This window comes from Lissotriton helveticus, chromosome 2_1 (genome assembly GCF_964261635.1).
Source record: "Lissotriton helveticus chromosome 2_1, aLisHel1.1, whole genome shotgun sequence".
NCBI classification, from domain to species: Eukaryota; Metazoa; Chordata; class Amphibia; order Caudata; family Salamandridae; genus Lissotriton; species Lissotriton helveticus.
The window spans coordinates 1,208,379,523-1,208,407,087 of NC_136059.1; the positions used below are offsets into that span (position 1 = coordinate 1,208,379,523).

The 27,565-nt window shown below is 42.4% G+C and overlaps 1 protein-coding gene across 2 annotated transcripts in view; it reads left to right on the forward strand.

Annotated features, from left to right (window-relative positions):
• Nucleotides 1-12,225: 12,225 nt before the first annotated feature.
• Nucleotides 12,226-27,565, forward strand: part of TRMT10A (tRNA methyltransferase 10A) — a 271,841-nt gene continuing 256,501 nt past the window's right edge. Inside the window, exons 1-2 of one of the 2 annotated variants that reach the window (XM_078677480.1) lie at nucleotides 12,226-12,577; nucleotides 22,251-22,413. In XM_078677480.1, the coding sequence (XP_078533606.1) occupies nucleotides 12,426-12,577; nucleotides 22,251-22,413 (315 nt within the window). In that variant the 5' untranslated portion in view covers nucleotides 12,226-12,425. The remainder of the gene's footprint in view (nucleotides 12,578-22,250; nucleotides 22,414-27,565) is intronic. The other variant, XM_078677479.1, reaches the window with a different exon arrangement.

Consider the following 27,565-nt stretch of genomic DNA (forward strand, 5'->3'; position numbering starts at 1 on the left):
GTTGTCCTTAAACTGAACCGGAACAGGGTTACGATTAAAATATTAGTGCAGCTATATCTACTGGGGGGGGGGGGTGAGAGGGGGCATACTCAAACTGCTCCTTCTGTGGACATTGTGGACAATGTGCAGCCTTTAATTTTAAGCTTTTGTGTGTTCTAGGAGCGAAGTTAAATGTTTTCGGATAAGAAACGATGGCTTGTCTTGCAGCATTTTAAATAAACGTTCTTCCAAATCTTTTGCAGCGTTTTAAATAAAGTTGCTTGCACTTGCCTCTCCCCCTTCTTTCTTTCCTCTATCTTCGTCCCTCCTTTCTCTCTTTCTCCTTTCATTCTACTTGATCACCCATCACCGACCTCACCTCGCTCCTCGCAGACCTCACCTCGCTCCTCGCAATCTTATTCTCTGTCACCTATTCCTGAATGAACAGGCTCAGAGGTCAGAGCAGGACAGAGGCCTGGCCGGTAGCCGCTCGTGCACACTGCGCTATTTAAATGTAATGAGAGAGAGGCTCGGCTGTGTGTGTCAGGAAAAGGCAGGCTGAATGTGATTGGTTGCGGATTTCGATTATGTAGATTTTTAAAGCAGTGAGTTACCCAGGATCTACTGAGAATGCTTTATTTCAAAGAATGCGTCTGCCTGTGCATCTTTAGATTGTTATTTTGTGGTGTTATACATCCCTATGATTCTGTTTGACTTTGCGGTGCCGAAACTTTTCTTACTGTATGTAAGAATGGTTTTTACTTTTCTGTCCATGTGAGCTGCAGTCCCCTGTTTAAATACCATATTTTCAGAGATTGTTTCCATAGTGCTAAACTGAGAAAAGTATGTGGTCTTCGCATACTGCGAGGAAGAGTAGTAACTTACGAGCACAATGCCCCGTGTTTGATACTCTGCATTACATTTCTTATAGTGCCCAGCTGCTGGTGTGCATTGCAATGAGCACGAGTACTAGTACATAACCTTCAGCTGTGCACAATGAGAATTGTCAGTCTCCCGCAAGGAAATGGCAGTATTTCGCGACAAAGGGAGTTGCGTTAGTGCGCGCTGAATACAGCACAATGCGCGCTTAGGGTGACTTCTGTGCGCGCGAGCTCACCCGCGCAGCTTATTGGGAACAGTGATCAGCAGTAGGATTTTCGTGCTGCTGTCTGATTGCTCACTTTCCACAAGCCCTTGGGCACCACTAAATAATACACTGTTGTATGCATACATGTCCATGCCAATAGACCCAATTCAGGCTGTCTCCCTCTTGAAATTGCCTCTGCTTCAAAAGGCGTTTTTAAAAAGAAATTTAAATTGTACAAATTGCTTGGGGGTCCCCGGCTTAAGTAGTGATTCCGTGGGGGTCCTCAGGAGTCAAAAGTTTGAGAACCACTGCTCTAGGCCATTCTTTAGTTTGCAGGGAGGTTACACTCCACGCTGCATATAATGCATCCAAGGCAAACATGTTGTATTAGCTAAAGGGCTCTCCAACTGCTGTGATCCATCAGGCATTCAGATTGCTTTCCAATGGTAGCTATTTGATGTTAAACGATCAAGGCTGCTGTGGGATGGGACCTGGAATCAGTTCTGCTGCTGTTACCGATTGTAGATAAGTACTGTTTCCACCTGCCGAAATGTTATGGATGCAACAGTTTGGCCTTCGATTAAGGTTTCTAATTTGAACATTGATGCTTTAAGCAGACTGAAAGCATCTTTGTATCAGAAGTACATGTCCTTAACCCCTCGTACCGCGGTGCGAATTCCACCATGGTACGAAGGGGGGCGGTGTTGGGCATGGCGCTGCGGTACTGATGACGCCACCCGGCGTCATAAATCACGGTGGGTTTGTGCTCATGACATCCGGGAGCCGTCAGAACTCTGCCCACTGATTAATTCTCCCACACAGGCAGGGAATTAACAGCGCATGGGCGGAGCGGCAACGTTCTGACGGCTCTGGGCCGTCATGATCACACGCCTACCGTGACTCATGACGGCCGGGAGCCGTCATGAGCACCGAAAAGGTTAACATCTAGAAGGGAGATGTTTGATCTGCACCAGTTTCCCACACCATTTCCAGGAGTTAGTGCACCTCACTTTTAATATTTCCAATACTGCGGGGTACCACACTTTTGAAAGACAATTGCCTCTGTGTTGGTTAGCACCTTCAGGACAGTCTTCGGAGTTATTCCATCTTTTATACACTCCGTGCTTCAAAGACTTTTTGTTCCTGTTCCTGCTTGTTGGGACACTGATTTTATTTTATCTGCTCCACAATGGATGTTCCATCATGCAGCCAAATGGGTATGGCACTACCACACGTGCTCCTCCGTCTGAGAGAATGATTCAGTCCTTTGGTGCACCCTAGCTCCAAGAACTGAATAAGGACTGGTTCTTATCCTTTTGGCCTGTCTGGCTACACTGTGTGCAGCCCATATTCCAGTGTCTGCTGTGGACGTTCGAGTGTGCCCTGAACATATGCTTGGGAATACAACCCGTTCAATCTATGGACATAGAATTGCTGGTGGGTCCCCTGAAAGCCCACTCGTACTGCTCCCCTTTGTGATTGCCGTTGCTTCAAAATGCATATTATGAGCCTTCCTGGGATGCTTCAGCTCCTGGTGATTTGGATCCTGGCTCATCCACTGTGGATTTATTGCTGTCCATTCCTCCTTCGGCGGCTGCTGATGGGTGCCACCGGGAACATCATCTGTGGTTGCTGGTAACAGCAATGTTTTGTCTACTCCTCAGAACACTTAAACAATCTAAGTGTTTCGAGCAGTGCAGATTTTTTAATTTGTCCTTGTGTTATACCGTTCTAAATTGCTTTTAAATTGTACTTTTTAAATTGTTTATTATATTGAGTTTACTGCACTTTGGCTTTCTGTATGCTTTTATTATTTAAGAGTACAATGCTTTTTAGGATTTTAGGTTTGCATGACAGTTTTTTTTTTTGCATGCATTTTCGGATGCTTTTAGTCACCTTACGTCCAAGGAGTGGGTGGTATATGGTCACATTAGGCCTGAGTAGGTACACTACCATTTTACATGCACACATTTTAAGGTTTCCATCTTTTCTTAAACACTGACATTTGACACACATTTGCTTGCATGCCTGTGCAAGATAATATTCTCTGAAATGGCTTTGCTTTCATTTATATTTAAACAACAGGAAAGGTAGGGCTAAGAATCACTCCTCTTCCCCTCAATACCAATTATCAAACAACAATAGAGTAATTGACGGTGCAAAATAAGAGGTGAGATATAAACTCTGAAATTTGCAGCCAAATATAAACTCTGAATAAGAAGAAACACAATGAAAGAGTGTGAAAGCAGTGAGAAGAAACCTTTGTTAAAAAGGAACTCTCACTCACCAACCTGGTTGGTGACATGCTTCATTATTGGGTTCCACCAAGGAGACCGAATGTCTCCCCGGTGTGCTACCACGCCTGACTTACAGCAGAGATGTTTTTTCTTGGACGTGTAAAGTGATGCCAAAAAAGGTGAATGGTGATTTAAAAGATGGCAAGCTGGTCCCAAAACTAACTTTAATAAAGGGTCAGCCAGCGATCATTAAAAATAGGTGAATCGGACACTAGTGGTTGTGAATTTGAACCGAATGTCTCCCCGGTGAGCTACCACGCCTGACTTACAGCGGAGCTGGTTTTTCTTGGACATGTAAAGTGATGCCAAAAAAGGTGAATGGGGATTTAAAAGATGGCGCACTGGTCCCAAAACTAACTTTAATAAAGGGTCAGCCAGAGATCATTAAAAATAGGTGAATCGGACACTAGTGGTTGTGAATTTGAACCAAATGTATCCTTAAGAAAGTGAAAAGGTCGACATGTTTCTGCTTTAGTGCTAGCTCAGCAAAGCTTTCATCAGGACCAAGTAAAAAACCCCAGGCAGTATACGCACGCTAAGGCGTACCCTAACCTTGGGGATGTATGTGTGTGTAGGTAAAACTCATGGTTCTACCCATTTGGGCTATCCCGGTATTTCCAAGGACCCCGACTCTGGAAGAATTTTTTTTATTTATTTTTTTATATCAGGCAGCAATAGAGCATAGGGATGCTCTATTGGAGGACTATCCAAAAGATCCCCTTGAAAGTGTCCCATTGACATGTGTCACCACCTACAATCCCATTTCTAATGCCATGAGCTGTTGTATTAAAAAGCACTGGAACATTCTTAGAAGCAACCAACACGATTGGGACAAACCACTTTTTTCCTACAAACGGGCAAGAAGTGTAAAAGATTCTTTGGTACATACACGCTCTAGAAACCAACAGAGAGAAGAAGAACAAACTGTATTGAATGCTTGGGGCCTCCCCCCAGTCACAGGACATTTTCCGTGTGGGGGTTGCAGTGTATGCCACCTGACCACCAGCACGAAAGTTTTAAATCTGGAAGCAGGAAAACAATGGCAACAACGCAATCACACTAATGGTAATTCGAGCTAGCAACCGTTTGCTTGGATTGCCATACGTTTCATAACTTGTACTAACAAGACAGAGAAGGAACATTCTCATTCCCTTGTGCACGCTTTGTTAGCAAACATGGTAGGTGAAAGCTTTCTACAAGAGAAGATGACCTCTGTCTTTGCGAACATGAGTCGAGGGCAGAGTTGCTAGACACATTAATCTGTTAATAAGACCATTTTGCTACAGTCCCTGATCCAGTCTGTACTCTTTTTTTTTGCTATGTGATGGTAGCCAGATTTGGAATGCAATATCTGCACTAGTTGGCCAGGAAGCTATTGGTTTCTGACATAAATTGGGGGGAAGGCTGCTGTCTTGATGTCTCCCACTATTTGAGGTTTGGACTATGTTTTAATGGCTTGATACGTGTAAGTGGGATTTTTCATGTAGTGTGATGTTGTATTCATACTATGAATTTATTCCATATCGCTTCTCATCAGTTGTTTGATTTGCCCTTTGGTATGCCCCCCTTCCTTCCGTGTTCTCTTCTACGTGGTACGTTGTGCGCTGGGATGTTAAGCACAGAACCACTGTCTAGTCAGTTACTGTGACTTAAGGTTGTGTAAGGTTGGATATAAACAGTGCTTAATTTGTAAAATATGAAGTGTAGGTGCTCAAATAAGTTTTAGAAGGCCACATTCACTTCCCTAGGCTCCACCCACTTCTACCAGTGGCTCCACCCACTTACTCTAGTTGCGCCACCCACCTCCTCAACTGGCACTGCTGACTACTTGGGAGGTAATTTTCTTCTCTGGATTATGGCCTGGGAGGAACCTTACCTCTCCATCTCCTCTTCACCCTTTTTTTTGCAGAATATTATAATGGTTTACATGAGCACCAGTTACGTTACACTAGGACACATTCATTTGCTTGATAGGCATGGGCGGATTACATGATTTGCCCAGAATCATGGGATATTGAGCGTTCCCAGAAACTCAAAGCTGGACCTTGTTCCCACGTTCTAAAGTGGGCAGATGTGACCATTATGCCTTTGACATGGAATCAGCGATGATACTTTCTGTCCCCCAGCACTACCACAGTGTACATTACAATGCATTCTCCGTTTTGGTCTCACACTCTTCCCAGCTTCTGACTGGATGTCCCAGAGCCCTTCTCAGGTGCACTTGTCTCTCTCCATCATATAAGAAATACCCGGGCAGGACTATTCTGCAATTACCACACTGGACAGTGTTGTTAGGCCATAACAACGGCACACACCCTAAACAACAAATACCATACAATGTATCAGAACTGCACAACAAAAACAGAAGCAGATGAAAAATGCTTCTCGGCCACAATTAGACATAGACGGGACACTGGCCCTTTCTAGCGTCCAGTTAATTAGAGGTGCACTTGTGAAAATACCATGTCACAACCAAAACGTTCCTTAAAGCTTGCCTAGTTTCATTTTGTAATTTTTTGTGTGTTTCATATCATAACATTAATTGCTGTTTTTGAGGGCAAATTTTAGGGCCGTCACACATTGCAATCCTAAGGCCAATCGATGTGAAAATGCAGAGCCAATTTTTTAGGGTCATCAAAGATATTTTTCCTGCCTGAGCTTATGCAGATGTTAAGCTTTTAAACATTTCTGCTGACATGATTAACCTCCAGAAAGATTCTGTACTCCCTGACCTTGTCTGAAAAGTTGAAGTGGTTTCTCAAGGCAGACTCTTAAATTTAGACGGCACATGCAATATTTTAAGAATACCTGTTTTAAAGTCAGCTAGCAGTGTTAAAGGGCGTCAGTAGAGCAAAGGGCTCTGTTACCTGTTCAAGTGTAATATTTAAACTGTGTTAAACAATTAAGTAAATATAACATATACACAAGCAGCCTTGTAGGGTGGTGAGGACACAGAGAAGAAAATTCAACTAGGAAACCAGACATGCTCTGTAATAAGTATCACCCAGGAGTTACCAGCCCATTCCAGCACCACACAGATCTTGCATACATTCTGATATTTTCATAAGCTATCCTTCTTTTAAAACACTTCTCCTAAAGGAGGCAACATTACACCCCTTGACTCAGCTGACCCATGAGGGTTTGTCTCTTACCATGGCATTGTGCTTGATACTTCCCCGTTCCACACCTCTTGTTGTTTGAGGTGATATTACCTAATTATTGTGTCCAGTGGGCACTGAACAACAACATCTATGGTGCCAGCCAGACACGCTGCACAGATTCTGAACAAGTTCATAGAGTAAACGGCCAGTCAGTAGTGGGGATTAAAAACAGATCGGTTTGGTAAGAGACAAACATGGAACATCTTGGGTAGCTTAGGAAAATATCAGAATTACTTGATTGCTATTGGTGGGGAAAGGTTTTCTGCGTTAAGGAACAGCATACTTTGCTCCAGAACTTGGGGGTACAGGGTAGAAGGGTTTATGAGAACGTAGTTACCCCTCCATCTGAGAGTGAAGAGGAAGAGAAGGGTCTAGAGGATGTGCACTTATTTACTCTCCGGAAATTGAGGGAACACTTTGGAAGGAAAGTGAATATTGTGCTGGAGAGCCACACATTCTTTGCAGGATTCAAGGGGAAGAAGAGAAAATAACTAGCTATATTGCTTGTTTGAGGTGGTGAGTTAGTTTTTGTGAGTTTAGGCCATTGTGTGACTCTCTTAAAAGAGATCAGTTGGTGAGGTGTGCCAACAATCCTAGGGTGCAGAAAAAGTTTCTTGCGCACAGTCCTGATTTGAAAGAGGCCAACAATTTGATAAGGAGTATTGAGCACACTACTGAGTGTGTTAAAGAAATGAAGCACAGTAGTGTGTCTGAAACTGTACATGTAAATAAGAATCACACAAACCATTTTGATGGCGATGAAAACAACAAATAGGTTTCTGAGGTCTGGACAATTCAAGGTGTGCAAATTAAAACATTCAGATGGTACTGAAGAGAGGGAAAGAATTAAGTGTTACTGTTGTGACAGTTACAATCACTTAGCTAATAGCTTCTTTTGTCCGGCGAGGTCAATTGTGTGCAGAAAGTGCAACATGAGGGGTCATTATGCACGCACATGTAGAAATGGAGAGATGTAAACCAAACAAATTCACATTGTAGAGGAGTCTGATAGTAGTACAAGCAAGTTTGTGTTTCAGCTTACATCTGTTGTTGATGGAACTGAGAATGATTATCCTATGAGTGAAATTCTCTTGGCTGGTGCGGGGATAACAGTTTAAGCATGACTCAGGTTCGCCCTAGAAGATTCTTGGATGAAAAATGTTTGAGGACAAGTTAAAGAGTAAGGGTCACACTCATATTGATGCAGATATTCATCCTGGTGGCTATCGTCAGGATCCTATAACTTTGTTAGGTATGATTGATGTTTGCATTGCTTTTAAGGGTCTCAGTACTAATGGGAAGGTTTATATTGCAGAAAGAGGGTCTAACTTTTTGGGGTGGAAACACCAAAAAGATTTGGGCACCAACTTGACCCGAATAGCAGTGAACCTGTACAGGCTGTTAAACAGATGGATTGGGGAATTAAGATAGCTAATGAGTTTCCAGCAGTGTTTACTGATAGGTTGGGCCGACTTAAATATTTTCAACACAAAATTATATAGAAAGAGAATGCTGTTCCTGTGGTGCTCAAAGTTCGGTCTATTCCCATTTTGATGGAGGAACCTTTGAGAAAAGAGTTGGATCAGCTGATGAGTCAAGCGGTTATAGAGCCCATTGAAAGCTCACTGTGGTTGACTCCTTTTGTGGTGGCCCAGAAGTCAGGTGGCAGAGGCAACTGCCTATGTGTGGATCTTAGAAATCTTAACCACAATATCGGGGTGGGTAGATTTCCCCTACCCAAGGTAAGTGATATGATCCGCATGATTTGTAACACCAGTGTTTTTAAAGTATAATCAATCTTTTTTCAGCATATTACTAGATAGAACTTCACCCGGATTCGAAATCACTTACTTCCTTCATCACACCATGTAATGCTTTTGGGTGCAGCAGAATGCCTTTTGGGTTGGCATCGGTGGCAGCTGTATTCCAAAGAGTAATGCATCAGCTTGTGAAGGATGTCTGTAATGTGCTTTACTTTCAAGATGATTTATTGATTTATGGTGACTCAATACCCAAGCACAAAAATACACTTATGAATGTTCTCAGGGGCGCAGGGGTGACCATAAAACTTGAGAAGTGCAAGTTTGGTGTGGATTCTGTGTACTATCTGGGTCATCACATCTCCATGGATGATATAAAACCACCTGGTGGAGGTGGTCAAATAAGCTCTTCACCCTGCCTTTAAAGAGGAACTTAAATCATTCATGGGTGTGGTGGAATACATGGCCAAATTTGTAAGGAATTTTGCTGATTACACTGCACCGTTAAGGCCTCTGCTAAAATAAGGGAGCTTACTTGTTTGGGATGATGCACGTAAAGAAGCCTTTGAGAGTATTAAAGTTGCCACTGTGAATGCACCATATTTGGGCCATTTTGATACTACACGTAAGACTATTCTGTACACTGATGTTAGCACCAAAGGTTTAGGTGTGTGTTTAGTGCAATTGGTGGACAGCAAGGAAACAATTGTGGCATTTGCATCAAGAATGTTGAACGATGCGGAATCTAACTATTCAACGATAGAAAAAGAAGCGTTAGTGTGTTTTTTGGGCATTACTAATTTCAAATTCTATTTGTGGGGTCCACCTTTCACGTTAAGAACAGACCATAAACACTTGACATACATTTTCTCTACCAAAGGAAGGGAACACACCACTCCCCGAATAGGCATGGATGTTGGGTCTGGAGGGATATAATTTCAAAAGTGACTTCGTTCAAGGGAACAGGAACTCTGTGTCTGACTGTCTCTCATGATTACCATTGAAAGGGACAGTGGTGGGAAATGATGGGAAGTGCGAGGATCTTGTCTTACGGATAAATCGCCCTGGAATTTCCAAAGAAGAGTGGGTTGAGTGTTCTACCAATGATTCCACTCTTGTTGCCTTGAGAGAAAAGATTGTCATGGGATGGTCTCCCAAACCTGATGGCTTAAATGAAGACATCCATGTTTTTTGGGAAGTAAGGCACAAGTTACATATTTATAAGGATATGATCATTAGAGGGAAGAAAAATATTCCTCCTGAGAAGTTGTGGGAGAGAATTGTAGATTTGGCACCTGAGCGACACTTAGGGCGTAGCATTACCAAGTCCAAAGTGAGAGTAAATTACTGGTTCCCGGATCTGGCTAGTCTTGTGTAAGGAAAAGTCAAGGAAAGCGTCACATGTTCCATGAGTGACAAGAGTAAGCACTTAAGGAAAGCGCCTTTGTCACCAGTAACGGTTCCCACCAAACCGTGGGACAAACTTGAACAAGAAATAGTGGGTCATCTTAACAGTTCGGCGTGGCCTGGGAAGTACATCATTGTTTTGGCAGATACTTTTTCCATTGGATTGTGTTGAAAGCGCTGAATGGCATCACTACACAGGACATGATTGACGTCTTATCTGATACCTTTATGATGGAAGGAATACCCAGTTCCAGCGTGACTGATAACAGTGTTCAGTTTACCTCAGAAAAAATGAGAGAGTTTTTAACAGATTTGTCTATTGCACTCCTTAAAACTGCCTTGTATTGCCCAAAGGCTAATGGACTAGTGGAAAAGGTAAACTGTATGCTAAAGAAGTGTATTAAGTCGACACAAATTGCAGGGGTCACTGTAGATAGGGCTATACAGAAGTTGTTGTGGTCTTACCACACTGCCCCAAATTGTGCTACAGGGGTCTCTCTCTTTTGGATGCTTAAAGGTCGTCTACCTGGTTCTAAATTGTTCCCCATTTGAATGGGAGGTAGGGAACCCAGATGGGTTTATCAAGAGAGGGTGGAGAATTGTGTCAGGAACCATCAAAATGCGTATAAAAGAAGGTACAACAGAAAACATGGTTAGGTTGGTGGTAAGTGGAAAGTGGGTGACTAGGTGGTTATCAGAACGCTGGATGCTGTGAAAGGTGGAGTTGCCAAATTTTCCAAACCAGGGCAGGTTGCTAAAGTCTTATTCCTCCGAAAGTGAAAAAGAAAAACCCCCAATACCGATCGTTCCCAGGATATGGAACGCTCTCCCTGGAGTCCTCAGATGCAACCCCTCCTTCTCCTGTTTCAAAAGGGACCTGAAACTCCATCTCCTAAACAAATACTTTCATGACCAACGTCAACTACCCTAGTCTTCTTTATCCAAGTTGTCTCCCCTCTCCTTGGACTTTTAAGGATAGTGGGTGACCGGACTATGTCTTTCTCGCCCTTTCTTTTTGTTTTCCTCCCCCTCCGCTGCACTGCATATTTATTCCCATGCTGTATTTTGGTCTGTGGTTTGCTTCCTTACTGCCGCCCTACTATGTAATGTATTGTCCTTCTGCTTTTTTACTGTGTGTATGTAAAGCGCTCTGATACCACCGGGTCGAGCAAGCGCTATATACAACTTTTAAAATAAAATAAAAAAAGTAGTGAGGCTTGAAGATGGTCGAGTGTCGAGCATGAACATTATGTCCAAGTGTAATAGCTCTTCTGTAGAAAAAGTTTGTAATACTAGTGAATCTTCTCCCACCAGTCAGGACCTGTTTGAGAGGAGCTATGCTTCCTGTCCACATCGCCCACCTGGGTGGCACCGGGAGTATGTTTTCAAGTAATCCTTCATAGGAAGGAGATGTGTTGTAATGGCTTTTTATGTGTAAGTGGGGGTTTTCATGTATTGTGATGCTTTATTCACAGTATGAACTTATTCCGTATTGCTTCTTATCAGTTGTTTAATTTGTCCTTTGGTATGACCCCTTCCTTCCCGGTTCTCTTCTTTTTGGTATGTTCTGCGCTGGATTGTTAAGCACAGAACAACGATTTAGTCAGTTACTACGACTTGAGGTTCTGTAAGGTTGGAAAATTAATAATCTTATGAATTCCTTCATGTGTGCTTTGTTACTTTACATCAGCCTAACCCTTGGCTTCCCTACTAGTGCATATTTCTAGAGACCTATGAGTTATGTTAGGAACTTAGAATTTCCCCAATGCCTTGTTCTATTGGTCCCCTGATTTTTAATTGTATAATGATATAAATAGAACTGCAACCCCCAGAATGCAAAGCGAAAACCAGGATTAGGTGAGCTGCTAACATGGACCTGGGAAACTTGTTTACTCTGCACACACCCACCCCCAACTAATATTCTAAGGGTGTTGGGATTTAAATAAATAGTCAAGCGAGCAGTCACTTCCCAAGTTGTTGCAAAGTTTTTAGAGGTATGTAAATCGGCACTACTTCAAAATCGTGACCAGGTTTTTAGAATCGTTTGTGAAAAATAAAACTGAGTTTACACTGAAATCATGTCAAACCAAGACAATTGAAAAATACTACTTTTCAAGATGGCCGCCACCCAGCACATTAGTAATTGAGGCAATGACACGAACTTCTTTAAATCCGACGAGGACTGACCAAATCTACGCACTTTAGGTGGCCATCCTTTAATACGTCCATTATAACTAGCTTTGAACTCATAACACCCAGAAGGCACAGCTTTCTCTTTTGCAGTACTATTCATTTTGAAGAAAAACATTTCTCCCCTTTTGTATGCATACAGTTTTGAATATTTCTTCAAAACTGAAATGGCACTCAAAGTAAAATACTAAACCATTACTCGAGAAGTACATGTACATTAAATAAAAATTAGAACTTGTTTTCGAATTTCACGGTCTCTATTTTCACGGTATTAAAAGGAGGTAGAAAAGGACACTCTAAGATGGCCGCCTATTTTACGGAACTACACGCATTACGTGTAATGTTCTAGCAATTTTACAGTTTGGTCGAATTGAGCGTAGAGTGAGAGAAGAGTGCGAACCAGCACAGAATTCGGACCTTTCTGGCCATGTGACTGTCACATAAGCGTGGAGTTACAATAAGGAGAGCTTGACACGTTTCTTTCTGGGCCAATCTCCTTTCCATTTACAAGGTCTGTACTCGCCAAAAGCTAATAGTCCCTGCCATGGCTTCACCGCCGCAGGACTCGGACATGTTGGAGCATACGCTCTGCACGACAGCATCGCAGGAAGAGGGCGCTCCTCACCCCGTCTCAAAGCGACAGCTGAAGAAACTACAAAGGCAAAAGCAATGGGAGGACCAAAGAGAGCTTCGGAAGTACGTAAGAGCGGGCCAGTTGTATGGCATAGGTTCAATCACTTGGGTTTGTAAGTGGCACTTAATATAAAAGGTTATGGACCAACCCATCCCATACCATCGGACACGTGTGCCAGTGAGAGCGTAAAAGTAGTCCAGACACTCGCTCATTACATGCTTTAAATGAGCACCATGTACTAGTAGGTACTCAGTGCCTACACTTCTTTAATTTGCCAGGGATAGTACAGGCACTTTTCAGCAGAAAGCAGGTATTCTGGGCTAAGGAGGGACTTCTGTATTTCCATTGCACACTTCGGGGCATATGTACAAGGGAATTGGCGGAGCGTGTCATTAGCCTCCTTGGCGACACGTGCTGCCACTTCTGAAACGCAGGGCTGCACCATATTTATAAGAATATGGTGCAGTCCTGTGTTTCTCCCTGCACTGGCGCTAAGTTAAGCAGCTTGGCGCCAACGCAGGCATCCTTGCACTATAGTGCTAAGGTGTCTACGTGCAGGGAAAGTGTGTTTATGTATAGGACAGGCCCCCTTCCTGCACATAAACAAATGCTCTTTTGTAACTTATATGTGTGCTGCTTAAATGAGGGGCAGATTTACAAGAAACTAATGCAGCGCGGTGCAGCAGGTCATTTTGCTGCGCCACTCTGCGTTAGTTTCGAAGCACAGGGCTGCAACATATATACAACAATATATCCCATCTCTGGGCTTCCCCCTGTGCTGGCGCAAAAACTGCTGCCATGCACCTGTTTATAGTTTGAAAAATACATTCCTGTGTTGTGAAACTATTATATATTTTTCATATCCCAAATAAATGCATTGATGCCTAGATAACATAATAGTCAGCCACCATTTGGTGCTTGACTGACAAGTACTTGACAGGAATAACTCAATTGAGTGCACTGAACAAAATCCCTTTTAGGCAGAATTACCTATTATTAGATGCGCCGACTCTGGCACCCTTGCACCAGACAGGCCTACTTTCCAAAGCATTTTGATTTTTTTCCCACTAGTTACAGTTCTTGCAACTCCCAGCCATCTCCTTGAATGTCTGTGGTGTAGAATCTACACTTTTTGATGTTTTATTCATTGGCCTTCCAGCAACACACCCCCTTCATTCTTGGGCTGGCATCTTGGGGATGTAGATAGCACTACTAGGATGGCTTCTGTGATGCTTGAGGATCTCCTATTATTCCTGGAGAAGCTGAAACACAGCTAGCTGTACTTCCTGAGGTTGTTACATGGTTAATTGCAGTACTTTTTAAGGGTGTGCACGACATGGTCCATCTCACCTTTGATAAGTAGCTATCTTAGGTTATTCTGCAATGTTATACACCATCGACTCAGAAAATACTTACATTTTGTTTCTCTAATGGTTGCACTTGACCTTTTTAGCTGAACTAGCTATCTGTGAATACTGAGCATTTTCTGAAGTTGTGACTTCTTCCACTACAACGCAGTTTAGGAAGTTCACCTAAGGCTACTCATAGTCCTTACTTCTGACAACTAGTTTGTGTTTTCTTTCACTTGGAAAGCAAAAATCAATGTTGAGACTTTGATGCAAAATGCCACTGTAAGTTTCAAGTGAATGAGGCTGATGGTCTCTTACACTTGGCACAAGACTGATCCGTTAACTAACATAAATAAAGGTTTATCTCAATGTAATCTGGCCATACTTCCTCCTCCATCATATGTTTTTTTGCTGGCTGACCTCAGTTGGACATTTCTTATGACCACACACCGGTGTCTGTTGTGTTAAAATTTGACAGTTTAGTCAGGGTTGCTGTTTTGATTAGACAAGGTGCACTCTTTTCTTTGTCATGGAAATTTCCTGACAGACTTTGAACAGCGGGGTGAACTCCTGTCACATGGACAGTGTTTGGGGCCTGTTACCTAGCTGAAATTCTAACTCTCAGATTGTCACTTTGCCCACTTATTCCAAACTTTCAGATTCAGTCATTTGATTTCATACTCGCATGCTTCTCCATCACTGGCCTTTCATCCTCTTGTTTTCGCTTTGTTGGAGCTGTTAAGATAAGAAGTCCATTGGGCTTTCTCTTCTATCTTGTATTTAACCACAGACGCAGATCTTCATCCTCACATTGGATGAAGCTGAAGGCAAGGTTGGTCAGCTGTAATGCCTTGGCCATACTGCAGCATTGCAGTGTGTCGTTCTGGCTTCAGGAACACATATCTGATTCTTAGCATAGTTTTGCCTTAGCTAGTTTTGGAACTCAAAGCACCCTCTGAGTGGTAGGGGTTCATGGCCTCCTTATGCATATATACATGTGTATGTGCACCATAAGGCGCTATTTGGGTCACACTGGTGGTATTGTACAGAACCGTTTTGTTCTTTGTTGGAGTGGTAATGCTCGAATCCCATATTGGCAGCTGCAGTGGGCTCTTCTTGTCCCACAAAAGAAATGACATAGATTTCTTATGTAGCTCCTTCTTAAGGACTATTGTAGTTGTCTGTTGCTTAAACCTGGACTTCTCTCTGTGCTGCCTTCTTTCTCCGAGGCTACTTGAGATACACAGTATCACTAGTTCAAGATGTGCATGTAAAATGGTTGTATTAGGTGCAGTACTTCTCCTTCACTGGATTTGTATCCCTTTAAGGTAGGGACTGCAGCAGTGGACAAATGCTTTTGTACTCTGCAGGTCTGGGGTCCTGGAGTTTGATCATACAGAGCCCTCCATGTACTATATCCTGCCAGCCCTTTGCAAATGCAGGCATAGGTCACCTGTAAGTGGTCTGTTCGGGTCCTCCCAAGTGCTAGCGTGTTGCACAGCTTTTGTTTCGGTTCTTATTGGAAACAGTGATATAGTTTTGATGTTTGACACCGTACAAATATCTTACTTCTGGGTTGACCACCTTGTAGATGCTTACTGAGTACTGGAGATATGTATTAAATGCCTCTAGTGGTCCCATGTATATAACGAACAAGGGAACCCAAATTTAAATCGGTCAGGGACCTTGGGAACTAACTTATTACAAGAGACAGTGGTCCCTGAGTCAATGGAGAATGTGTATGCAATAAACATAGCTTCAATCAGTACTATCTTTAGGCGATATCAATCCGGACAAGGGCGATTTTAATATGCAAAATTGTAGAATAAAACAGAAATGCAAGTTAATAGCAGTGGGATACAAGCCTGTATCCATGAACCCACATATCAAACAGACAAACAAAGAAAAAGGCTCAGTTTGTGGTTGTTTCCATAAGATAATACGTAATAGAGTAAACAACAATTATGAGAAGGTCACCTTTATACAAATTACAAATAAGAATCACTGTGTATAAGGTTGACACCTATGTTGACGGCGTTGCGATCCTTAACCGAAGGATATATGATCATCATCAGGACTTTTGAATACAGTGCCTGAAACCAATTGCCTTTAATTTACTATATGTTGGCATGGAAATAAAGGAGAGAAAACGTGGAAGGAAGCAGATAAAGAGGTCAGTTAGGGCTCTCAGCAGAGATAGCTCAAAAACACTACAGATGTGGGTTGCGGCAGGATCATAGCTGAATGGTTAATTATTTTACGCGTGAAACCAGACGTGATACCTATAATTCGGGGAGGGGGTGTGAAGTAAAGGTTGCCAGGAGGTCATAAAAATTATGAACCAGACATTAAGCATAAGTGCGTGAGGTCAGAGTAGTGCAACGAAGTGATGTAAGTGAGGTACATGCTTTCAATGGTGCTGTTTCAGTTGTGATAACAACCGGTGTGTCGCCGAAGCCTTGAAGAGGTGCGGTTACCTTCAGTATAGCCCTGTGGGCAAGGGCTTGTGTGAACACGTCAAGATTGCATGAGAGGCCAGTGAATCTGCAATGATGAGGAGGTGGCCATTAGGGGGGTGTAATGTGGTTAAAAGGATGAAGGGCATGGCTGGGGAATTATACGGGGCTCATCCTTTGAAATTCTCAATAGTCTGGAATCACAGGATGATTTAACGTGATCTAAGAATTTGGGCGGGATGAAGTTCCTCGCATAATCGGCAGAGTGGGGTCATTCGCCGAAAGTGCAAACCTAAATAAAGGGAGACACCGTTGTAGTATGGGCTGGGGTCACAGGGGAAGAACAGAGGGGCTGGAGAATGTGCACGCTTACCTCTGAATGGAGGCGAGACTGTCTGGGTGTTATAAATCGGAGGATCGAGCGGTCATGTGACTCGGGCGGATAGTCAGGTGACTCTGGCCAGTGGTAGCATCGTACTGAGGTGACGCGCGCGGTCTCATGTGTGTTCATGTGACCCGGAAAAGAAGGCGACCATCTTAGATTGGGGATCAGGTGAAAGGAAACTACACAGAAGTCGTTATAAGCATGGAAAAATTATCCGGTGACTTTGGTGATGAATGGAAAATTATAAACGGACTAGGCAGTGCAAAAATTACAAGTTGTCATATGCATGGAAAAATAATCAGTAATAACTGGTGACTTTGGTGATGAACGAAAAATGTGAGAATTATAAGCAGTGCGGTGATAAATTACACATCCTAATCAATTGTGAATTATGGCAACTGATCAATGGTTATGTAATTGCAATTGCAAACAAGGGAACAGTTTAGTCGTACAAGGTCATTGTGGGGAGGCCAAAAGTGGCGCAGCGAGTTGACAGATCAGTTAGAACCTCAAAATCCATGATAAATGGGCTGGGGTTGATTGCTAAATTATCCTATTCAATATTGAATGACATATTTTTTTTTATATAGCCACATAAGAATAATTGCAGGATAACCGAGCTCCCTCTTATGAACTATTGTAGTTGGCTATTTCTTAAACCTGGACTTCTCTCTGTGCTGCCTTCTTTCTCCGAGGCTACTTGAGGTACACACTGTCACTAGTTTAAGATGTGCATGTAAAATGGTTGTATTAGGTGCAATACTTCTCCTTCACTGGATTTGTATCCCTTTAAGGTAGGGACTGCAGCAGTGGCCACATGCTTTTGTACTCTGCAGGCCTGGGGTCCTGGAGTTTGATCATACAGAGCCCTCCCTGTGCCATATCCTGCCAGCCCTTTGTAAATGCAGGCATAGGTCACCTGTAAGTGGGCTGTTCGGGGCCTCCCAAGCGCTAGCGTGTTGCTCAGCTTTTATCTCGGTTCTTATGGGAAACAGTGACATAGTTTTGATGTTTGCCACCGTGCAAATATCTTACTTCTGGGTTGACCACCTTGTAGATGTTTACCCAGTACTGGAGATGTGCATGAAATGCCTCTAGTGGTCCCATAGCCTCCTTTTGTGCAATGCAAAAATAATTGCTTTTAGTCTTAGTTAACGTAGGGTGCAATGTAAAGGGATCAGTGCATCAGCTGCTGCCTAGTTTTCATATTCGCCCTACCTGATGTGAAGGGTCAATATTGACTACTGCAGTAATGATCTCACCATTTTGTCACTTTCTTTCATTGTGAATATTGGGCCTAGGGCTGTCTGTCTAGAGTGGTTCATTTGAAAATGGTGAGGCATGTGACCGAGCTGCTTGCTCTCGCTAAGAGTGTTTTTCTTTTTGGTATTATTCTTATATGCTGGTATGCATTGTGCATAGGATTTTGCTTTCTATGGTATTGACTGGTGTGCAGAGAGCATGGTGTGTGGTACTTCTGGCATCCTAAAGTCCTGATCGGGAGCCTATGTGTGTCAGACAAGCCCCTTTCTTGATTTTACTTACAGTCAAATTGTGTGCTAATAACATTTGTACATTATCGATTCTCCCTGTTCATTGAGTCATGCAGGTTAACTAAGAACTGTTACTGCCCGAGTCTGGGGAATGCAACTCATGAAGATTGGTTTACTTTGGGACCACTGAGGGTTGAGAGATGGGTAGTCCTCTGGCAGGGTCTCCACTGTGATGATGGGCAGGGTAATTTGTGTGGGAAAGGAAACCATGATCTGGGAAAAGCAATAGGTTGAGATTTGTATATTCTAGGTCTGCTTCTTTGTTTTAGTTATGGATAAATGATGTGGTTGTTATTGCTGTTGTAAAGGTGAGGTTTTAAGATTGTTTGTTTCTGCAAGTTCGCCTTAGATTAAGGGTCCTAGCCAGTACCTACACAGCTACATTCACGATTATGATGAGCGCTGGGTGCTTCCTACTGCCATTCATTGTCCAAGGTTTGAGTTTGTGTGGGTGGACAGTGTCCAGAAATATTTTCAGGGGCTGTCTAAGGGTTGACTGTTTTGTCTGCAGATCGTTTGTGATAAATGTTAGGTTTGTTTTGGGTATACATTTGGTGATAGTTAATTGAGTCGGATCCACAGACACAGCTTTCTCTCTCTCTCTCTCTCTCTCTTGTTTTTTTTTCAAAGGACAACCGTTTACTTGTTCCAGTATGAGGATGAAAAGTCTGTGACCTAGGTTATTGAAAACTAGAAAAAGAAAAATGTCAACCGAGCTTCCCTGCTAAGCTTAAGACTATTCAAGACTCTGACTGCTTATTTGACTAAATTCCAAAGTATTGTCTCCCTGAAAATATCTAAAATTTAACTTCATTAGAACTTAACCTGCGGTCTAGTTCAGGGTTCTCCAAAGTTGGTCCTGGAGGGCCAGATCCATGCTTGATTTTTAAGATACTACATTTATCTAAATGGACATATGCTAAAAATCTGACATGGATCCGTCCCCCCAGGACCAACTTTGAAGAAGTGTAGTTCAATTTGTGGTCCTACTTATTTACCCAAACTGGTGCATAGGAGCCTATTTCAGCTCTACATAACTACCTTTAAAAAGTAGTAAATGAGTTTCCTAATCAACCAGACGAAATGGCTTTTGATGTTGTAAACAGAGGTGGGTATTAATGCCCTGTGAGGCTGTATTACCTTGGCTTACAAAGGACAGTAGGATTGGAAAGTGGGGCAGGGATCTTCCTATTACAATAAGTGGCACCGTGGCAAACACCCATAGGATGAAGCAGGCAGCAGTCCCAGAAGCTGGTGCCTTCTACCCTCTTTGTTAACCGAAAACCTTTGCCTTTAATTGTCGCAGTTAGAGTGCATACTGTGTGATTTCACACACCACAAGGAAAGAAGTAAGGATCTTTTATTCCAGTTTGGAGCATAGATGACCTTATTGAATTATTATAGGTATTGAAATACAACTGAAAAAGAGAGCTCCCTTCTGCGTCTTGCAGAGTATAATGCCTATGGGTTGGTGCATATTATAAATGCATTTTAGTGTAGTGGTAGGTTTGTGTAAGAGTTGGGGTTGAACCAGATGATGGTCATATAGGTTGTTTTATTAAATATTTGCATAGAGCTACTTGTCTACTAGACTTTTGTTTTAGAGATATATAATGACATTGAGCAAACTATATGGTTTTTAATTCTTCTCACGCTAAAGTCATCGCCTCCTGAATTGTTTGATCAAAATTGTCTAGCAGACCTTTTAACAATTGCATCTTTTGTTTTCCATACAGTACATTAGAACGCATACATACTTTGAATGGTCACAGTTTCAAACTTCAAATTGACAGAAAATTTCGATGAAATGGGGCTCAACCCTTAGAAATGGTGGCCTTGGAGAGTTGGCGATGTAGGGGATATTGGCCAAAATCAGTGACTCCGACCCCTCATATCCGCACCAACATTTGGGTTACTAGGAGTGAGGGTCTAATACTGTGGATAGCAATTATACAATTCTATCTAAGAGATTTGGTTTCCCTCTGCTAATAGCTGATACCACCTTTATCTCTTTTTATAGCATGTAGATCGTGCTATTTTTATATTTAGGTAATCCTCTGCAGCAATGTACCTAACCATTGGCCTGTTTGTTTCCAGAGTCTATTTTTACCATGTGCGGCGTATCTCTGAGATAGTGTCTAAATCTTCTTCAATCCCATGTATTAAATTGACGGCCAAGTACTCTAGCAGCAATGGTCAGCCATGACACCTTTTAGAATTTCTTTTTTGCCAGTCTGACCAAAAGCTTACTTTTATTTTGCAGGTCATGGCCAGATCTATCCAAGATGAGTTAGGCCATATCTTCCTGAACCTAAGGGTCCTTTCCACATAGCATAGCCACTAGCATGTCCTTGGGTTTTCCATGCTCATTATGCCAGATTTGTCCCCAAGTATACTTCAGTGAGTGAGTTTGTTTGGAGCTTAGCGCAAAACAGGAAAGTGCACTATGTTGTTTTCGAGCTATGTTTCGTGTCTAATTCAAGTCTTAAGGGGAATCGGAGTGGTGCCTGAACCTAGATTTAAAAAGGACCTCAGAAAGTGATTTTCTATTTTCTTCAGTAGCTTAATGATTGAAGTATCTCCACAGATCAGCACTATATATTATATAGTATTTTATGGGTATACCCTAGGAAAGCCACCAAATGAGTGTGATAGATTCACCCACCTTCTGACCATTTGGCTGATGGGGATGCCTTGTTGAAACCAAGAGTTTTTGTTTTGTGATGTAACAACGTTGACATTTCTTTTCTGTCTTTTTCACGCAGTAACACATCAGTGACGAAGGTGAGCTAGAAATGTTGTGACGTCTTCGCCCCCAAGTGCGAGTTTTATAGATTTGCATATGTGTTGGGATCACAGGTGCTAAAAATGTTTTTTGCCAAGGGCACCTTTAAGCAGCATAGCGACTGCTAAATTGTAGCAAATACAAACATATGCAAAAATCTTCAGTAGCTATCGTATGATTTTTGTGCCTTGATTATGAGGCTATACCCAGACATATTATTCGGTAAACAGCATCTGATGTGTTACCTAGGTATATGAGACTTTATCTAGGTATCATGGCAGTAACTATCACGTAATGGCTGTACTGGGATCTATGATACTGAAGCTGGGAATATCACTGCTGTTGCTGTGACAAACTGCTAAACCTGCTAAGAGCAGATTTTCCTTGAACTTAAAATGTTGTACCTAGTATACAATGGATAAGCCTGGCTAGCAGTGTGTTTACCTGGGCATATATGTCTGTAGTTAAGTATAGGATCGCGGAACCTATTCATAGTGGGTTACTGTGCAGAAGTAGATGAGGCTGAAGGAAGCCTATGATGGGTGTACTTCACATATGATGGTTGTTTGTACTTGTGATGGGCTTGAGCTTGGCATGTGCTGGCACTACATGATAATTTATAGAAACATACGAGTCCTGTGTAAGGCCACATGATGCTGCGCATCGGCATAATGAGGCTGCACTTGGAAAAGTGAGCCTGCAGCTATATATTTGAGGATGTACCTATGCTTAGGATGTCTAGGCAGATATATCAAGTTACAGATTGCTTAAGAAATATCTATACTTTTTGGCTTTGTCAGTGTTTGTTTCTCTTGGCTGAATCACCTGTATAACCACCCATAAAATGGAAACCCTTATGCAAAGAACTGCAGGCTGTTTTTAGTTTTTAGTCACCCTTTTGCAAATTACTAACATTCCTGTTGTTCTTTCTTGTCCATACAAGTTATAGGATCTAATATTGCTGATGGTTGGCAATAGGACATCTGCTGGGTGTTTTGCTCCTGAAAGTGACCCTGGTATTCATACAGAGGTTGAGTGTGCTACCTGTGAGATACTGGTGGTACCAGGCCTTGCACTGCTACCTTTGTACTTTGTTCACCCACGACTGTGACCTGATACAGGACCGCAGTTCTGTTATTTGTCGCTTCTTCCCTCAGCACATTTACGTATAAGCACAATTCTATTTTTTTCCTTCTTAAAATTATAGGATCAAACGAAAAGAGAAACGCCAGAAGAGAAAGTTAGAACGTCAGTCTCAAACGGAAGCAAACGTCTGTTCTGATTCCAGGAAAAGAATACGCAGAGACGTAGTGCCAAGCACACTTCGGCTTTTTATAGACTGCAGCTTTGATAACTTAATGGCTTCAAAGGTAACTAAATACACATTCCGCAGCTTTGTACTGGGATCTTTTATCGTCAAATATCCGGTTAAGCCTACCTCTCTTAACCAGACCAGTAGCCAAGAGTGTTATGTTTTGGGGGAATCGTTCCCAGTTATTTATTACAGCAACTGGAAAATGGTGTCAGGGTTTTGAGTTCCTCACTGAGATTATGGTATAAAATAATAATATGGCGAGATTTTAATGGCTGATGTATACACTGGTACAAATATATGCTTTGATTTGCTTTGCTTCAAGCAGTATTTGGGATGTTTGGGGATACACCGTGCATTTTTTATAAGTCTTTTTATTAAGGCTTTAAACACTGTTGCAGTCTGCCTGAATAACACTGCCACGCGTTGCTGTGCCCCCCCCCCCACATACACAGGCCCTGATATTCCTTAGCCAGTGTGTGCTTTCCGAGCCTGTTATTGCTGTGCCCGGATCCCACCCCTCGCTGTTGGTCTTCATTTGTATGTAGATTGCCCCTTTAGGTATTCCAACCCATCCAAATTTTCTTCCATTTTCTGGGGCACACCCTACTTTCATAGACCACTCGCTACTTCAATGTACACCTGTCCAAATCATGTTTCCATGCCTACATATCTGGTGTCCGAGCAGATCCCCAAGCTTTTGTGATATTTCTCTTTGCCACCACGAGACCCAACGTTAATCATATCCTGTGTGTCCCAATGGCTTCTGTTTTGCCCCAAATGTTCAAAATGCATTACTTTGCTGACACTGATAGACTCATCACCAAACGCCCCCAGGAAATCAATCACTGCCGCCCAAGGTTTCCATATAAGCAGTCAGTCATCATTTGTCCTCTCCATCCGCACATCATTGTTCTAGCATAGTATGAGTTGTGCAGGATTCAGATCTGAATTAATCTAAATCCGGAGCATATGTCCATCTCTTTGGGTGCTGCCAGGGCCTCTATCCACTCGCCATCATTGAAACCTCCTACATCTCACACAGATTTCCCCTTTAACTGCTGTAAAACATCTGGAGAGTGATTAAGCGATGTTTTACATGTCAGTCAGGTGGTCTTCTGAGGCATTTGCTTATTTAACAGTCTGTCCTCTTGGGGAGAGACTTCTGGTAGATCTGTCCCCTTCTAAAGGATCGCCGGTAGTGCGTGTCTCACTTGCAAATATTGTTAAACTTCGAACCGCACCAATTGGTACTTCTGCTGTGTAGCTCAGGCCAGGGGATGATATCTCCATGTTTCCAAAGATCACCTACCTTGAAGATTCCTATTGGGTCCCACTTATCAGATCCGGCTGGCTACAGCGTATATTTTAATGAACAGTGAACCGGAGTATTGATCAAAACTGGATAGAATTTTGCACGAGATGTGTTCTCTTCGAAATTCGTGAAGTACATCGAAGATGAATCTTTGTTCAGACTTCATGAGATTGAAAGGCAAATTTGCATGGACTTTATGGAGTCGTGCCCATGGAATATTTGGGCAATGGTTACAATTGCAGAATACTTAGGGTGCCGAAACAGGGGTTTCATATGTTGATAGATTATGGGAGTGTAGGGTATCCCGGTCTCCTCATTCTCTCTTGGCTCCTCTTTTGCTGATGTTGTGTTGGACGAGGCCTGTATCTGAAAACTGAAAGCATGGCAAGTGGTCAAGGAAGGGCTCGACCACCGAGCGCGTACAGACCATGTCAAGGGATGACTATGACTTAGCTGAGACCACTGACTCCATCACTATTCATAGAAACGGGCTCTAGCGTCCCTGATCAAGACACACCTTGAGTTTAGACTCCTGCTTTGTGGATCTCTCTCTTTCTGCACAATGTTTCCTGTTTAAGCAAGCACACATGTCAACAATTGAAAAGGAGGCCAGACCACCCGGCGGAAGAACCCATTGGTTCTGCATATACAGCAGGCCCATCATCTAGCCCCCATCACTGCGGTTCGCTCCAGCTTTATGCTGATTCTTGGTTGTACAGTAAGTCTGTGACGCATGTACATGCTAGCTCTTATTGGAACCTCCCCTTACAACATTGTGGCTGAGGAAAACAGAGGAACCTTCTAACAGCACTAGAAATGTAAAAAATGTACTCTGAGAACTTGGAAGCGAGGTCACTGGAGCTAGAGAAGAGTCTTCAAAGTATGGGGTAGTTGCCAATGAAAATAATCTTCCGGAACCTTTTATGTCACAACCATATTGGAACCAGCACTCGTCACGAGGCTTGGTGACATTTTTATGGATGGTATGAACAACTCTGAGTAGGGCTGCCACTTTTTTATTGAGATGGTGCCAACCCTTCTTATCAGGGCTGTTTATTAAAATATTACTGGCGTTTTTCAACAGGGATTTCGTAGGTTAATGAGGCAGTGAAACACTACTTAGCTGGGGCATATTCATGCAGCTGTGTTCAGAAACAACAAATTGAGTTATTTTACATTTTAATCATTTGAATACATTTTAAAGAGCACTGCATAGAAATATTTGGGGAGTCTCTCTGAAGGAAATTTTTTAAAGTTCATGAAATTGTTCATCTGAAAGTGTCTAGGTTCAGCTAAAATACTCAAAGCTTGATATGCTTTAAATACCACTTAAAGACTCTCCAACCCCGCCTGTTTTTTCATGTTGTCCATCTACCCTTTCTCTATTTGCCTCTTTGTCTGTCTCTTCAGTGTTGAGTCTTTCTTCCTGTCCCTTTCACCACTTTACGTTTTCTTCCCCATCTCATGCCATTATTTTCCCTTGTCTTAACATTCTCTCTCCCACTCTTTTCCCCATACTTGTTGTATTTCCATATCTTGGCTTCCCCTTCTGAATCTCTATATCTTACTCTTCCCATTGCCATTTTCCTTCATTTCTCTTCCTATCTTGAGTTTACTTAGGTTCACTCGCTTTGTCTATAGCTATCCACACCCTGTCTTCTTTTTCTTTCTTTATCTACTCTCTTGTATCATTCATACCTTTGTCTATCTGACGCTCTCCTCTTTCCAGCACATTCTTGATTTATTCATCTTTGCTATGCCTCCTTTCTGTCTCTAACCCATGCTGTTGTCATTCACATCACTGAATTTTTCTCTTGTTCCCTCTTCTCTCTTTCTAGTGCCTCCCTATTTTCTCTTTCTATTCCTCCGTCCTCATCTTACTCCTCTTCTCTCTCTTTTCTTATTCTCCCTAAGCCACTCATTCTGTATTACTCTCTGCATTACCTTCTGCTTTGGCTTGTCTAAATTGAAATGTAGGTTTATGGAGGCAGAGAAAATAATGTATAGGAAAATGCAAGGGAGATGTTTGCAAAGTACATGGCAAGCAGTAACAGCCATCACTCATATTACCACTAAGGAACCACGTACTAGAGCACCGATCTATTTATAGTTAGAGCTGTGGCCTTGACAGAGAGAGACTGAAAAACAGTAAATGGTGGGGATGTCGAACCACTATAACTATACAACATATTGACAATGAGAAGTGCTCCATGCTGCAGCAGCTTGCAGAACAGAATCTAACTATATGGCACCTCTTTATGCAGTAGGTACATTCATTATAGGGACTTGGCATATCATACAATACTTACTATTTGACCAGCATACATGCTATGTATCCACGAGTTGACCTGGACTGGTTCAACCATGCTTTATATCTTTTCTTATTATATCTATGGCAGCCCCACCGTGGAATGATGGTACTGCCTCATTAAAGCATATCAGTCCTACAGAAAAGTGCAGACAGCTTGCCGTTGGAGTAATGCTATTTCTTGCTGGAGAGTGGCTCCACTAGGTTCTGCCATTTCTAATCTCTAGTATATATCTCAGCTCTTTCTCAAACGCCCTCATATCTTTCCACTTTGCCTGTAGCGACTATGCTGTTGATTAAAGCACTCTGATAGCTTGAAGATTTCTCAAAGTTGAAATCCTTTTCTTTAGGCCAATGTCTGCAAACAGTGGGCCATTGGCTGCAACTCACCAGCTCAAGCTCAACTCATCCAAAGCAGCGATTCTCGTGTCAAACCTGGAAAGAGTATCACCCCAATTTTAATTTGGCCTCATGAACTCTGTGAACTTCTTCAATCGAAGTGGCGAATTTAAGACTGATTATGGATTTCATGCTGTCTCTTGCACTTAAATCAATCGTCCAAAAAGTGACTTCTACACAGGGCAACCTTCATGTTGCATCTTTTCACATGTAGGCTTCATTCACAGGGTGAGGACCACATTGTCCTGATCTTGTGAGGCCTAGATTATGGCAACAGGTTGTATCTTGGGGTCCCTCTCTAAGTGCTCTGCAGACTACAGCATATCCAGAAAGATGCTGCCAGATACCTCCTGCCTCAGGGTATGTGCAACCACATCTCTGTTCCCCATAAGTCATCTGCTTATTACCAATGGCCTGTAGTATTACATTGAAGGTTCTCTGCATCACCCACAGAGTCGTCCATCCTGTTGGACCAACCTTCTGCCAACTAAAACTTTGGACATACTCCCAGAGAAAGGTGGTCTGCTCTAGATTGGCCCCACTCCTGACCATCCCTTCAAAATGTCTTGCATCGAGAGAGCCTCCTTTTAGTTGAGGCAGCGAAGCTCTGGAGCTTACTCTTCACAAGAATAAGGCTAATCCATGATGAATCTGATTTTCAGAAGGTGGCTAAGACGTGCTTGGTCCCAAACAGATGATGCACCTCCTCACATTAGAGATGGTGGTATATACTTGCAAGCCCCTTTTTGTCACACTCCCTACTTTAGTGCAGCTAAAAGTTCTCTGTGTTGAGATTAGTGCATAACTCCTAGTGCTGCCTTACAGGCCATATGACAATCCGACACTGTATCATCCAGACACAACAAATGGAGCAGACTCTCATTCCAGTTACCCAGAATATGGTTCATATAATCAGTGGTGTCTTTGTTTCACTCCTCTGTTTTTCGTTTCATGCAACAGTGCAGCCACAAGTTCTGTGACAAGAATGGAACACCCTTTTTCTGGCACACACACAACACGCAATGCCTCTCCCACATACTCAGTCAGTCAATTTCACTTTATTCGGTTTAAGTACAAACCATAAAAGCATACTATAAAACAATTTACACGGTGAAGAAAAAGACATGATTAAAAAGAACGATTAATACATAACATGTACATATTTTTAAAAAAACAAAAACATTCATG